The following is a 16,109-nucleotide window of genomic DNA, read 5'->3' on the forward strand; positions in this document are numbered from 1 at the left end:
ATCCCTGTCTCCCCTGCTAAACTATGAGCTTACTAATGGTAGGTACACTATTTGATTGCTCCTTGTGTATCCAGCTCAATATTTGGTGCATGGTAGATATTCATACATACAGATTAATGTTCATACAGAGGAACTTTATTTTATGGGTGGTGAGAAATAAATAGAACTGAGCACCAGAGATCAAATACTGCTGGTCCATGAAAGGATTTGGCACTCGATGGGTATTTTCTGACCTACAAAGTGTTGTTTGTTTGAATTTCAATTAAGGCCAACCAATAAAACATGAGAGATTTTTACATAACAATCCAGACCTCCAGTTTCTTTAGAAAAAGCTCACATTCCTAATTCCCTCTCAGCCTGCTCTTTTATTTGGAGGATTCCATCTCCACTTCACTATTGTACTATTCCTTACTATATTACATGTGTGTGTACATTTGTATGTGAATATGTGTATCATATTTGTTTACAGGGATGTATGGTGAGGGAAGAATAAAAATTTTCAAATTCTCCATTGAAAGTTTGTCTCTATAATCTTAAAACAACCTAAATCCAACTGGAAATAATACTTTATTCCTTTTTTTTTAATGATGTAGAATGCTAACAAAGATTTGCCTTCATTTAAAATATATAAAATATTGGAGTTCCCACTGTGGCTCAGTGGCAATGAACTCAACTAGTATCCATGAGGATGTGGGTTTGATCCCTGGCTCAGTGGGTTAAGGATCCTGCATAGCTGTGAGCTGTGGTGTAGGTCAAAGATGTGGCTTGTATCTGACATTGCTGTGGCTGTGTGTAGGCCAGCAGCTGTAGCTCCAATTGGTCCCCTGGCCTGGGAACTTCCATATGCCACAGGTGCAGCCCTCAAAAGCAAAAAAATAAAAAATAAAATGTATAAAATATTGAGTTAACAATCTACATTTCCTTCAAGTTATCTTTTTGCATTTTTACAGTATGTTTCCTGCATTTCTCAAGTCAACTTGAGAAATTGCCAGCTTCTCTTCTACTGTGAATGTATATCCCCATCCAAAGTAAAATATATCTAAATCTATCTGGTTTGTTTTCCTCCCTTGTGATTATTTGAACTAACCCTTTTCATTTGGCTTGGTTTTATCGTAGGAAATTAGAACACTTAAAAACATAAACTTGAAATTAAAATTGTAGTATACCAAACTAAATCTATTCATGCTCTGTTTCAGCTATCTTTAAAAAGAAGAGGAAGCAAAGATTTGCCAAAATCTGAAAAAAAGGCTCAACAGACTCCCACAGAGGTATGTGGAAATAAAATTTCAGCTAGTACATCAGACATCTTTAAGTGTAGTAATAATAAGCTACATCTGTAAGTAGACATAATAACCAGATGTACTCATGTAAAACAGAGTTACCTTAATGCTTATCAGTTTGTAGCTGTAGATGTAGGCAGTATAAAGCACTCAGGATCTTTGCTTAGACAGTTAGCACTAACATTCATGTGATTATTGCTTCTGCATTGTAATCACATAGCAAAATGTCATTAGCAGTCTATGTGTTGCTGTATTTCAGAACTGCACCCATGGTGCTAATCCTGTTCCCTCATAATTAATAAAGTCAATAGAATGGCTGTTCCTATGGTATCGAGAGAGTGTAGAAAAGAATGTGGTGGGAAAAATGGTGGAGGGGAGAGAGGAACTCGTCCTGGCTTTGCAGAATCCTCGAATGAGGTAATTCTCTACCAGTGACTGGGGAAGCAAAAGAAAGGAAATTAAGGAATAAAAGTAAAATATAAAACATTTCCTCAGCAAGGGCTTATTAAGAACCTTTGAAATGGAGTTTCCGTCGTGGCACAGTGGTAACGCATCTGATTAGGAACCATGAGATTGCAGGTTTGATCCCTGACCCTGCTCAGTGGGTTAAGAATCTGGCATTGCCGTGAGCTGTGGTGTAGGTCACAGGTGTGGTTCGGATCCTGCGTTGCTGTGGCTATGGCATAAGCTGGCAGCTGTAGCTCCGGTTTGACCCCTAGCTTGGGAACCTCCATTTGCTGCGGGTGCAGCCCTAAAAAGCAAAAAGCAAAAAAAAAAAAAAACCTTTGAAACACAGCCACAGTAAAGACTAGCTCTGCTTTTAGGGTGAGCAGAGATGCTGGTGGATGTCATAAAGGAGATTTTTAAGACAGAAGAGGAACTATTTGGGGCGGATATGACATTATGGCTCACTAAAAACACTTGGCTAATTGCTGATTTTTAACTCAGTTGGAATCTATAGTACAATAGCATGTCTTTTTTAAAATTCTTACGAGATGTTTTCTTGTTCGATAATTTTAACAAAAGCAATATTTAAATATTCAAAATTTGAAAAAGTTGGTCTCTCTCTTTTTGAAGCATAGCATATTAAATGTTAATTTTCCTCTTTCTCTTTCTCCTTGCTCTTTCCTTGGCTAATTTTTCCCCGGATGCTTGACATGAACATTTACAGGCCTGAGCGGTTCTAGAATCCCAGGCTCTCCCACCAAAAATATCTCCTTTTTGCCTATGGAGTTCCTGGCCCAGGGATCAGATCCGAGCTTCAGTCTCAACCTAAGTTGCAGCTGTGGTAACGCCGGATCCTTAACCCACTGTGCCAGGCCATGGATCCAGCCTGTGTCCCAGAGGTCCCAAGAGGCTGCTGATCCCTTTGTGCCACAAGGGGAACTCCTTTTTTTTTTTTTTAACTCATGTTTGTTTTATTTTTATACTTCCTGCTTTAAAGTTAATTATTTTCAACAACATTATCTAATCCAGGAATTCTTAACTGTTTGTTCCTGGCTCTGTGGACACCCACTCCACGTGCACATGGGTACTTTTCTGCAAGACCTATGCAGCTTTCATCTGTTTCTCAGTGTGACCTGAGGCATTACAGCAGTCAAGAAATGTTGCAATCCACTAGTTTTTACTTCATGAGCACAAACATCCTGGGAAATTTATAAGTACGCTGCTGTGGCCTTTGAAGTCCCTGATCTCATTTCCAACCCATTTATTATCAGAGGTATTTACCTGTCCTTTTTCAAAAACCCACCCCGAAGATTGATCAGGATGGTCCTGAATGGGAGATGACAAATCTGCAGATGATTCTCTTGCTCAGTCAAAGTTGAGGTCCATTGATTCACATATTTATGTTAAGGCAAGCATCCCATCCTGTTGTAATTCGTGTTTACAAGTTCATCTCCTGCACTTAGCCAGGGCATATTGTTAGCAGGAGCCATCTTACTCCACTTTGGGTCATTGGTGTCTAGTGTCTGGCACTTTGCAGCAGGACACCCGCTTTTGAACATTCCCGTGTCCCTTTTTTCTAGCTGAGTCACAGGACATTACCAACGTGCTGCTGATTCTGACTCATACAAATGGCAATTTCATATGGTTCAACTTGCTGTTATGTGTACAGCTCTATATTTCGTTTTGTTCATTTGCTTCAGTTACTTGGACATGTTTCTTGCAAGTTCCTCCAGTGGCACAGTGACTTTCTATGCTGAGAATGGTATTGCATAGCAGTTAAGAACAGTAACTTCAGGACCAGGCTGCCTACATGGAAATCTCTGCTACATACCAGCTGCATGGCCTTAGACAAGTTATTTATTCTTTCGATGCCTCTCTTTCCTCATCCTTAAAATGGGAATCATAATGGAGAGTTGTTGTGCAGATGAAATGAGTTAATATATGTGATTTCTCAGAGTCCAATCCAATTGCTGGTAGTGAGTAAGTTAGAGTCAGGCTCAGCTTACTTTTTTGGGCCCTTAATTTTTTTTTTTTTGGCTTTTTAGAGCCATACCCACAGCATATGGAGGTTCCCAATCGGAGGGGTCCAATTGGAGCTACAGCTGCTGGCCTACACCACAGCCACGGCGACATCAGATCCGAGCCATGTCTGCAACACAGCTCATGATAATGCCAGATCCTTAACCCACTGAGCGAGGCCAGCGTTCAAGCCCGCAACCTCATGGTTCCTAGTCAGATTCGTTTCTGCTGCGCAAAGACAGGAATTTCAGGCCCTTCATTTTTGTGTTCTCCTTCCTCTTACATCATTTGTATCTTCTTAAGAATGAGTCTTTAACATACACAAAAATAAGAGACAACCTGCTTCACATTTCATAGCATTGTAATGTTTCTTGACTGGCATTCACTATGGAAAATAGGAGCAGGCATTTCTGCTCAGTTATATCACCCATGCACTTTCCATACAACTTCTGATTTATGGATTTCACATTGATAGATGGGCTTTCTGTGCCCAGTTACAAATGCTGCCTACAATAGTTAGGTTATAGGATGAGGGTGCAAGGCACATTGGCATACAGGATTCTTAAACTATTGGCGTTGTGGAAACAATCATACTTGGTGTCTTGAAAAGATTTCTCTTTTGATAAATAAAATAATTATCATGCCCATTATTCTCCTTCTCTAATGATGACTTTGTTACATGCAATATATGTACAACTCTTTAAATACTTGTTAGGTTTTCATTTCCTTGGGCAGGAGAACTTACACAGACACCAGTCAGATATCCTCCTCTGCTATATTGTTAACATACTCCAGTGAAGTGTTACTCTCTTCCAGTCTGGGACTTATATCACATCCACTGCTGTTTTGATTAGATTCAAAGTGCAGTATTATGCCAACTTATTTTTTTTTTTTTTTACTAGCAAATAAAGGCCTTGCCTTGTAAGCAAGGACATCAACAGTACATGCAGCCCAATCTCACCTACTCTTACTCCCCAACAGAGCCTAGCCTGTGGAAAAGCATCTTCGATATGCATATTGTTGGTCCCTTTTCTAGTCAAACGTTATTTCTAATTCTTGGCTTCCATGACCTTTGACTCTCCTGCTCCCTGCTCAAATTTTAACCAGATAAGAGTCTATCTCCCTTTCATTTCTTTTCCTGCTTGATTGCCTCTGAAGCCATCACAGTAGCTTTAGATGTCACCTCCCGGCATCTCATTCACGTGTTCTCCTCTCTGGGCCAGAGCCGTATACAGATCCAGAGCTGTAATCTTGGACCTGAGATCCCACATACCTGTTGACAGGTGTTTCCACTGAGTATGTCCCCACTGACATACCTAAGAGGCATCATTTAATATAGTTAAACCCATATTCTTCCCATAAAACCTGATCCTCATTGTTCAGTCACTCTGCTTGCTATTGGCAACACAATCCGTCCAGACATCTAAGCTCAAAACATCAGGGTTATCTTTGACTCTTCTGCTGATGTGATATTAAACATCCTTACTGACTTAGCCGGGGCCCCAACACAGAGTCACTTGCTTCTCTCTCCCCTTGTGGACTAGATTTGCACATCAAATGTTTCTGTGACATAGATTTTTTTTTTCTCTCATTTTTTTTGTGTTTGTTTGTTTTGGCCATACCCATGGCCAGGGAAGTTCCCAGGCCATGCTGCAGCAGTAAGCTGAGCAACTGTAGGAACACCACCAGGTCCTTAAACCACTATGCCACCTGGGAACTCCCATAGATTCTCTTTTTTTAATTGAAGTATAGTAGATATACCATGTAGTGTTAATTTCTACTGTATAGAAAAGTGATTCAGTTATATATACATATATATATGTGTGTATATATATATATATATATACACACACACACATATTTTTTTTAATATTCTTTCCCATTATGGCTTATCCCAGGATATTGAATATAGTTCCCTTTGCTGTACAATAGAACCTTGTTTATCCATTCTATATGTAACAGTTTGCATCTGCTAACCTCAAACTCCCACTCCATCTCTCTCCCACTGCTCCTCCCCCTTGGCAACCACAAGTCTGGTCTCTTCAATGTAACATATATTCTTATCCTTCTCTCTTACCCATGCTCCTGTGGTTCTCTCATCTCTCTGTGATTCTCTCCTTTCTTCTAAATCCCTTCTAGAGGAAAGCATACAAGCCACCACATCTGATTTTGTTATTTTACTTCAATGTCCAGAGGCAACACATGCAATAGAAAAATCAGTTTGAATACAGATGTGCTCTGTCACTTACCTGCTTATGCTCCCACCATGTCAGTAAACCTCTCTGAAGCTCAGCTGCCTGAGCTGCAAATTAGACATAGTATATTACCTTCCTTGTGGGGCTGCTGTGAGGATATAATGATAAAAGGAATCTGATATCCAGGCTCTACACAGTCTGCAGCTCTCAAACCTTTCACGCTAATCCTCATTAGTGGATGGGAGGAGAGGAGCCCCATGGCCTGCTCTCCATCTCTTCCATCTCAAAGGCTCTGGGCCATATTTATTGAGCATCTCTGGCAGAAGCTCATTATCGTCCTCACCTTCACCATCAGTGGCTGCTACTTCTTTATCAGAATTCACCCCAAGGAGTTCCCACTGTGGTGCAATGGGTTAAGACTCCAACTGCAACAGCTGAGGTCGCTGCTGAAGTACTGCTTCAACACCTGGCCTGTCACAGTGCGTTAAGGATCTGGTGTTGCTGCAGTTGTAGTGTAGGAAGCAGCTATGGCTCAAATTCAGTCCCTGGCTGGGGAATTTCCGTATGCTGTGGATGCAGCCATAAAAAAATAAATAATTAAAATAAAGTAAAATTAGAAAAATATTTTTAAAATAAAGAATTAATTTTAAACACAGCTGACTCAGTGCTAGGAAAGAAAGACATTTTTATTTCCCTTTTTTTATGGCCATACCCACAGCACATGGAAACTCCCTGGCCAGGGATGGAACCTGTGCCATAGCAGCAACCCGAGCCACAGCAGTGACGACACTGGATCCTCAACCTGCTGTGCCACCACGGAACTCTTATGCCCATTTTTAAAAGTGAGGGGAATTCCCATTGTGGCTCAGTGGTAGTGAACCTGACTGGTATCTGTGAGGACTCAGGTTCAACCCCTGACCTTGCTCAGTGGGTTAAGGATCTGGCGTTGCTATGGTTGTTGTATAGGCTGGCAGCTGCAGCTCCAGTTTGACCCCTACCCTGGGAATTTCCATATGCTGTGAGTGTGACCCTAAAAAAACAAAAAAATAAATAAAAATAAAAATAACAAAAATGAGGAAACAAAATACAACAGAAGTTACATGATATGCCCAAAGTGCATACTTAAAAGAGGACTGGGGAAATATGTCCTTGGACATGGCTTTTTTTTTTTTTTTTTGCTTTTTAGGGCTGCACCCATGGCATATGGAAGTTCCCAGGATAGGGGCTGAATTGGAGCTGCAGCTGCCAGCCTATACCACAGCCACAGCAATACCAGATCCTCAATCCACTAAGTATGGCCAGGGATTGAACCTGCATCCTCATGGATATTAGTCGGGTTTGTTATCCCTGAACCACAATGGGAACTCCAGTAATGTGTTTTTATTTTAGCTTTCAGAGCCATTTTTCTGTTTGTTGTTTTCCACTTAGTTAATCTTAGGGTTTGAAGGTTGTCCTAAGAAGGTGTGAGAAGAGCTTCAGGGTCTACTCCATCATCCTTCTACCTAGCAGAACCAGTTCTACCCCCATTTCAGACTGATGGGAGTACATCCAATTTTAAAATTGACCTAGATGGAACATCTACTAGTTTCTTCTTGGATGGGCCATTCCAGTGTTAATCTTTCCTTACTTTAAAGGCCTTTAAAAACAATTCTCCCTTGAATGAAGATGAAGGACAGAGTATGGCAGAGTCATCATGAGTCTAACTAAGCCTTAGTGTCAGAACTGAATTCAAATTTCACCTTTGTCCTTTGTCATATATTAGTTGTATAACCTTGAGCAAGTTATTAAACATCTTTAAACCAGATATTTTAATATCTACTCATAAGTTTACTCTGCACATTAAACTATGTCATATGTGAAAGAACTTTACAGAATCTGGCTGAAAGTCAGAGCTCAATAAATAGCAGTGAGTGCATATTAACCATGTGCTCCTTCCAGAGGAGAGATTTCATGTTTACTACAATCAGGGGAATTCGAACCATGTGGAAAACAAAACAAATAAAAAGAACATTGTTGTAAATAACAGCCAAACAGTTGTGTGCAGTTAGAACATATCATAATCTCTGAATAGTGATGACCATGATTTTTCTCTTTTTATATTCTTTTCTCTTTTTGTTTCTAGGATGTAATATTGTCCTAATGTTTTATTTGCTAGCGTTAAATGATTTGAAGAAAATGTACAGCATCTACTCCTCTCTCTGTGTTTCTCCCTCTCTCTGTGTGTCTCATTAAATCTTAATTATAAGAAACAGGAATTATTTTTGCAGGTGTCCTTTTTTGGTTGTTTTCCTGATTTACGTAAAAATAATCTCCCATCTTTTCCCCTTCTTTTTCCCAAACGAGGAGGACAATGAAGATTTGAAATGCCAGCTGCAGTTTGTGAAGGAAGAAGCTGCTTTGATGAGAAAGAAAATGGCCAAGATTGATAAAGAAAAAGACAGATTCGAACACGAGCTCCAGAAGTACAGATCCTTTTACGGGGATCTAGACAGTCCTTTACCCAAAGGAGAAGCAGGGGGACCGCCCAGCACCAGGGAGGCTGAGCTCAAGCTACGGCTGAGGCTGGTGGAGGAAGAAGCCAACATCCTGGGCAGAAAAATCGTCGAACTGGAGGTGGAGAACAGAGGCTTGAAGGCAGAGCTGGACGACCTGAGGGGCGATGACTTCAATGGCTCGGCCAACCCTCTCATGAGGGAGCAGAGCGAATCGCTCTCGGAGCTGCGGCAGCACCTGCAGCTGGTGGAAGACGAGACGGAGTTGTTGCGGAGGAACGTGGCTGACCTGGAGGAGCAGAACAAGCGCATCACCGCGGAGCTCAACAAGTACAAGTACAAGTCCGGCAGCCACGAGAGCTCACGGCACCATGACAACGCCAAGACTGAGGCCCTACAGGAGGAGCTGAAGGCTGCGCGCCTGCAGATCAACGAGCTCAGTGGCAAGGTCATGCAGCTGCAGTATGAGAACCGTGTGCTTATGTCCAACATGCAGCGCTACGACCTGGCCTCACACCTGGGCATCCGCGGCAGCCCCCGCGACAGTGACGCCGAAAGTGACGCGGGCAAGAAGGAGAGCGATGATGACTCCCGGCCACCACACCGCAAGCGCGAAGGGCCCATAGGCGGCGAGAGCGACTCGGAGGAGGTGCGCAACATCCGCTGCCTCACGCCCACCCGCTCCTTCTACCCAGCGCCGGGGCCCTGGCCCAAGAGCTTCTCAGACCGGCAGCAGATGAAGGACATACGCTCAGAGGCCGAGCGCCTGGGCAAGACCATCGACCGGCTCATCGCTGACACCAGCACCATCATCACCGAGGCACGCATCTACGTGGCCAACGGGGACCTGTTCGGACTGATGGACGAGGAGGACGATGGCAGCCGCATCCGCGAGCACGAGCTGCTCTACCGCATCAACGCTCAGATGAAGGCCTTCCGCAAGGAGCTGCAGACCTTCATCGACCGCCTGGAGGTGCCCAAGTCCGCGGACGACCAGGGCGCCGAGGAGCCCATATCCGTGAGTCAGGTACAGTTCTGCCTATTGCGAGCCACGGCGATGGCGAGGCTGGTCCATGGAGCCGCGGTCCCAGGTGGGGCGACTCCACGCACCGACCTCCACGCCCCGCTTTAGGGAAGTCCCAGCTCAGAGCCTCTCTGGGCTTGGAAGCCCCACAGCGCACTTGTTCTTTCACACTGTCCTTCTTCAGGCCTGAGGTTTTCGTAAGTCAATTACTTAGTAGTAACTCTTCATCCTCTGTTTTGTTTCAAAGGGAAATTTAACCCCCACTTCGTTTTTGTGTAAAGAGGAAAGGACTAAGATAGATATTATTGAAGGTTAGCATTTGCAGTATTAACTCTACTGATTCTAACAGATTGAGCTGCAAGAAGATCCCGAATAGAAATGTTCAATTGCTAATCTGTGGTTTTCGAGCCAAGATTCAAATAATTTGTAAATCAGTAAATGATCAGGGTTGATGCATAGCTATTGGCAAAAATGTGGAAACCAGCGGTAAAGAGAGATCATACTGTGTCTGGAGCCCTACCAAGAGAAGCAAATAGCAGCCGCTGCTGTATCATAAGTTGAAGTAAAGTGATCTTTATTTCTAAAGGAAATCACTGTCAGCTCTGTAGCGGAGAATCTCAGGACTGGGGAAGAAGTGTTATACTTTAGCTTTAAGGCAACACTAATTCCAAGAAATAGTAATAACTATTCCCGAACAGGGAAAACCAGCATTTTTCCTTCATCCTAATTTGTAGAGGCACACCTGATGAATTGGACTGATCTCTTCTAGCCAGGTATGGTGACCAAAGACCACTGCACTTTGTCAGAGTTAACCACATAAGAGAGCTTATAAAACCAACAGGCAGTGCTCCCCCTCTGGCAAGCCTGGTATCTTGTATCCATTGAGAACCCACAGAAGTACAGCAGGTTGCATGGCTTTTAAGACACGCAAGAGGTTTAAATTTAGAAATCAGTTTATACACAGAAGCATGACATTGGATTAACTGCCTATTAGGCACAACTAGAAAAATTGCCACTCTATCGCTTATTTATCTTGCATGCTGCTTTGCTTTGCTCTTATAAAAAAAGTTTTGTGATAAAACGTGTTGAATTTTGAAATGTTAAAGATCTCTTTCTCTGTGTTTTATATCAGATAATTGTTTTTTAGTTTCCTGACTGAAGATTTTTGAATACCTTGAGCATGTGGTTTTTCAATTTTGCCCTCAGGGGAAGAAATCAAAATCAGAGTGAGAGAAAGTATTGTGTATAGTAGTAGCCTTCAGATCTTGTAAATATATGTTGGGGAGGGTTCTTTATCTTAAACTGAATGAATGCTGAGGTTAGTTGATATAAGTTTAAGTTTTAAAAATTATTATTAATTAATTCTTCTCTTTGTCTTTGCATTTACCTTCCCAGATGTTCCAGCCTATCATTTTACTTATTCTCATTCTTGTATTATTTTCATCACTTTCTTACACAACGATATTTAAACTCGTCTTCCTTTTTACACTGTTTTTTGTACTGTAAATCTTTCATCATTTACCATTCATTGTAGTATTTCAGTTTGTTTGTTTTGTTCACCCTTCAAGACAAGAAGTAAAAGAAGTATAATTTCTGTAGTAACCAATGCTATAAAAACACTGAAGACTGCTTATTTCTTTAAAAAGACACATCTTACCCCTACCGAATTCAATAAGAAGCCCAAGCGTTAAAGATTTCAGGTAAGGGAGTAAGTATGACTTCTCTTTTTATAAATCATTTTAGCTTTTCCCTCTTTCTTTTATATCTTGATTTCTCCTGTTCTTGATAAGTAGCTGTAGGAATGACTGTAAAAATTGCCTAAGTCTCTCAATTATTTCTCAGTAGTTGACTATTATGGTCTTTCAAAAGCTGGACATTCACAAGTTGATCACGTTTTAGAAAATAATATAGATTTAAAAGTACCTTTGCTGACTTGCATCAGACTAACAAGGTAATTTTTATATCCAGTAATTATCAATGAAAATTATGGTGAACAAATGAAATGTGACCATCATGGAACCTGAACAATTTATTGCTGTGCTGATGGCGGTCTATCCAAACAGATGTGTTTGGAAGCATGAGAGTGGGTTAGGCCTTAGTTCACTGAGAAATTAATTATCCTTATCCTACTGTATTTGACTAGCTTCGACCATTCCAACCAAACTAGCATTTCTGCATTTAGCTATTATACTTTTTTTTTTTTTTTTTTTGGTCTTTTTGCCATTTCTTGGGCCACTCCTGCGGCATATGGAGGTTCCCAGACTAGGGGTCGAATCAGAGCTGTAGCTGCCAGCCTATACCAGAGCCACAGCAATGCGGGATCCGAGCCACCCTTCTGCAGCCTACACCACAGCTCATGGCAATGCCAGATCCTTAACCCACAGAGCGAGGCCAGGGATTGAACCCGAATCCTCGTGGACACTAGTTGGCTTTGTTACCCGCTGAGCTACAACAGAAATCCCCCCCTTTTTGGGAAATATTTTGAGTGGGGGAAAAAACAGTCATTCTTTAGAACTTCATTAAATCACAGTCTAAAACCAGTAGCATAGTTCCAGTGGGAGTTGCTCTCTATACATAAACTTACTTTGGTGACCTTCAGCATTGCTCTTTTTCCTTCTACTTAAAGTGACCTGGATAGGTTGCATGTACCCAAAAGGCCCTATTCTGTCCATCTCTTTGGCAGTTTATATATGGAAAGCTGGACTGTACCAATGCCACCAAGATTTAGAAATACTAGCATTCAGAGTTCCTGTCGTGGCGCAGTGGTTAACGAATCCGACTAGGAACCATGAAGTTGTGGGTTCTATCCCTGCCCTTGCTCAGTGGGTTGATGATCCGGCGTTGCCGTGAGCTGTGGTGTAGGTTGCAGACGTGGCTCGGATCCTGCGTTGCTGTGGCTCTGGCGTAGGCTGACAGCTACAGCTCTGATTAGACCCCTAGCCTGGGAACCTCCATATGCTGCGAGAGCGGCCCAAGAAATAGCAAAAAGACAAAAAAACAAAAACAAACAAACAAAAAACAGAAAGAAAATAAAAAAAGAATCACTGCATACTTTCAGCTTTTCATCTTATATATTCAAAAGGCTAGAGAGAACGTCATGATTTTAAAAAATGAGTGAAATAACATAAAGGCTATATTTAATCAATTATTTAAGTGTTTAATCAATTATTTGTGTCACTTAAAAATTTTTTCATCTTAGGGAAAGCAACCACCTTAAAAATGAAAATTTTTCTGTTAGACCCTCCATCCTCCAGACCACTATCTCAGTGGAACCACTTGAGGCAGGAGAACTGGAACGAAAAGTAAATGTTTGAGGGCTGGAATTTATCTGAAACTTACTGACTTTGGAGGCAGATAGAGCCAGTTAAGCAATGATTCTCAGCTAACTGCGGAGCATTTGGTAGTTTCTGGAGGTGTTGTGGGTTGTCACAATAGAGCAGGAAGCCCTGTTGGCATTTAGAGGAAAGGGGTCAGAATTTCAAATAGTTGTTGTGCCCAAATTGCTAATATTGTCCCTGTGGGGAGGCTCTACCTTCCAGACCTGGATGAAAGAGGGTAGATAAAGAGATTTGAAAGAGGAGCAAAAAGATAGAACATGGACCCTTTTCCTAACAAACATTTTGAAGTGTCAGCTCGGTCAGGTACAGAGGAAATTGAAGTTGAGTTTCTACTTTTTTACAGCTTTCAATTGATTGATTGACTAGAACACACATGTAAACAGCTAACTCTAACACTGTACTCTCATTGACATGCCAAAAAAAAAAAGGCTTGTGGTTGCAGTTTATTGTTTATTTGGTACCTGAGAGCATGTTCAATTTCCCTAAAAAAACACAATAAAAGCCCTAGGCGTTCTTGGGTAGAATGACACCATAAATAAATGTAGAGGGAATGATATACCTCAAGGATATCTTGTGACCTGAACAGAAAAGGAGAAGCTAAGCAAGGAAAATCCAGACTAAGCAAAACACCAGCCTTGTCCTTAAATCTCTTGTTAGGAACTAAAGTCATCCTGGCAGCAGGGGTATTAATCTTACCTATGGACTCCTAAGGCGTTGACTTTATAGAAGAGTTTCATGAGAATTATAAACTCCATCCAGGCTCTCCATATATGGAACACCAGTAAAATAGTGGTGAGGGGAGACAGGACTGACTTGGCGACTCTTTCCAACTCTGCCCTACCCACCACCTAGCCAACTTCCCAGTTTGTGCCTGTGTGTATGCACACAACCTCTATACACTCTGGTGTATGGGTGTACAATGAGAAATGCATCCACTCTCAGGGAATTGACCTGCCTCTATTTCAGGGGACTGCTGGGGGCCGGTAGTTTGAGGGTGGTCTCAGCAAGCTGCCAGCGGGCACAAGATGACCTTGTCCTTTGCCTTCTTCTTCTTGGAACTTCAGGCTGGTCTATGGATACCCAGGATCTAGGGTGCATCTCTCCCTTACATCACAGGACATAAACATGGGAAGAAGGATTTCCCGTCGTGGCTCAGTGGTTAACGAATCTGACTAGGAACCATAAGGTTGCAGGTTCGATCTCTGGCCTCGCTCAGTGGGTTGAGGATCCGGTGTTGCTGTGAGCTGTGATGTAGGTTGCAGACGCGGCTTGGATCCCACCTTGCTGTGGTTCTGGTGTAGGCTGGAGGCTATAGCTCCAATTCTACCCCTAGCCTGGGAACCTACATATGCCGCAGGAGCGGCCCAAGAAATGGCAAAAAGATACACAAAAAGGGGGGGGGAGAAAAGTTAACAAAGATGGAGCCCAAGACCTCAGAAAGAGAGTCCCCTGTATCTTCCCCTCCCCTTTGATCCTGTTCCTTTCATTGTCTTTGTTGTATGAAGCTTGTTCTAAAAGAGGAACAACCCAGGCTGTTTTGTTCATGAAGAAAACAAAATCCTCCAATTACTGAGCCAAGGAATCTTCTCCCCTTTGCACCTTTGAAACTGTGCTATTTAAGCATCCTGCTAAAAATATATTCAACCAAACCTTATTGTGGAAAATTCCTTTGCATGCACATTCTTGGATATAGGAAGGAGGGTCTTTGGTAATTTGGCCTAGATTTAAGCAATAAAGAATTCAATTGGCTATTTTTAAGCATAATAGGCTCAAACTCATAGAACAAAAGAAAATTCATTGCTAAGCCTGGAATGTATTGGCCTGCATTCCCCAGCCTTCACTTCAGTCTGTGTGGTATCGGGAAGAGGGTTAGTTCTTCAGCTGCCAGTGAGGTTTGGAAAGAGTTGGGTAGCTAAGCCTTAACTCCAAATATTCATGTGATGTTAAGCTATATTCTTATAGAACTATAGCCCCCTTTCATCTGGTAAGATTCGCATTTTGGATCAGATGCCCTCATTGAGTTTAAGTAATAAAGAGAAAGTGGCAGAGGATAATTCCTGCATCCTTCCAATAACACTTGCGGTGTGAAGCTAGTTCTAAAAGAGAAACACCCAGGCTTTTTTGTTCACAGAGAAAACAAAATCCTCATCTGATAATATCAGGAAGTGGGAAAACAACGCTTTGGGGAACCACTTTGGCGTACTGTTACAACCTTGCTTAATCAGAAGAAAGGAACAGCAAGGGCAATATTCACCTCTTAAAAATAAGGAGAAACTTCAGGAAAAAACTCCACCTTTCACTGCCCAGTGTTAAGCCAAACTGTGTTATTCCAAGGAACCCCATCTTATCTTACACCTCAGATGTTTATGTTTAATAAACTTAAATGTATTGACATTTCCTGATTATCCTATTTCATTGTCACCATTATAAAAGTTTTTTCATAGTTGTATGAGTTTTCCTATAGCTAGATAGGGTACCATTAAAATCCAACATCTGAAAATAAAATTGTAAGATTTTTTTGAATTCATAAAATTTTCTATGATAGAAGAGTATATAATCAATGCTGTTTAGCAGTTTTTCAGCCTTTCAAAAAATATTCATGTAACTTTCCTGACTTATGGATTAGAATGTTTCTTTACATGTTATTTAAACCAAAATTCCTGTTTAGGGTATTTCAAGCTCAGTTCACAATATTTTGCTTTTGCTTTGATTATTTTTCTTTTAAATTATCAGTACATTTTTAGATACATTAAATAAATAATTTAAAATTTTATCTTGTACCAAAATAAATATTAAATAAATAGTATGTTGGATTGGAGGATTACACTAATTTAGAAACTACAGCCTTTCAGAAAAGTTTAGAAGACTTAATCATTTTGCTAAATGGCAAAAGACCCTGAAGTATTCAGGAATGATGCAGCTATTTCAGGACCTTTATTATACTACTCCAGAGATGGAGCTCTGGAAATTATTGATTCTGGAAAAGTGTACTTTACATGCTTTTTTTTTTTTTTTTTGGCTTTTTAGGGCCGCACTTGTAGCATGTGGAATTTTCCAAGCTAGGGGTCGAATCAGAGCTTTAACCACCCTATGCCGCAGCCACAGCAACTTGGGACCCCGGCAATGCTGGATCCTTAACCCACTAAGTGAGGCCAGGGATCGAACCTTCATCCTCATGGATAGCAGTCAGGCTCATTTTTCCTGAGCCACAGTGGAACTCCCTACGTATTTATTTTCTGTAGTCTCTTCAGAGTGTTTCGAGTTGGGCTGCTTATATAATCTGTGTTAATGAACACAATGCATAAGTGACCATT

General features: G+C 41.4%; 2 protein-coding genes and 1 long non-coding RNA gene across 8 annotated transcripts in view; 2 read left to right on the forward strand and 1 right to left on the reverse strand.

Annotated features, from left to right (window-relative positions):
- Positions 1–11,063, forward strand: part of MTCL3 (MTCL family member 3) — a 50,489-nt gene extending 39,426 nt beyond the window's left edge. For 3 of the 5 annotated variants that reach the window (XM_021088466.2, XM_084956974.1, XM_084956980.1), the window contains exons 5-7: positions 1,197–1,268; positions 8,285–9,460; positions 10,853–11,063. In XM_021088466.2, coding sequence (XP_020944125.1) covers positions 1,197–1,268; positions 8,285–9,460; positions 10,853–10,963 — 1,359 coding nt within the window. In that variant the 3' untranslated portion in view covers positions 10,964–11,063. Of the gene's footprint in view, positions 1–1,196; positions 1,269–8,284; positions 10,136–10,852 lie in introns of those variants that run through there. The other 2 variants (XM_084956983.1, XM_084956989.1) reach the window with 2 other exon arrangements.
- Positions 9,835–14,188, reverse strand: LOC146406028 (uncharacterized). Its single transcript, XR_014804016.1, has 2 exons — positions 12,407–14,188; positions 9,835–11,692 (listed from the first exon to the last, which is right to left on the reverse strand). It is a non-coding gene; the product is annotated as an uncharacterized LOC146406028 (long non-coding RNA).
- Positions 11,018–16,109, forward strand: part of KIAA0408 — a 34,696-nt gene continuing 29,604 nt past the window's right edge. For both annotated transcript variants that reach the window (XM_013988435.3, XM_084957051.1), the window contains exon 1: positions 11,018–11,157. The gene's annotated coding sequence lies outside the window, so the exon portion shown is untranslated. The remainder of the gene's footprint in view (positions 11,158–16,109) is intronic.

Source organism: Sus scrofa, chromosome 1 (genome assembly GCF_054392235.1).
Source record: "Sus scrofa isolate SSC_HxYL_T2T_F1_AM1 chromosome 1, Sscrofa_HxYL_maternal_Yorkshire_Landrace_v2.0, whole genome shotgun sequence".
In the NCBI taxonomy this organism is placed as follows: Eukaryota; Metazoa; Chordata; class Mammalia; order Artiodactyla; family Suidae; genus Sus; species Sus scrofa.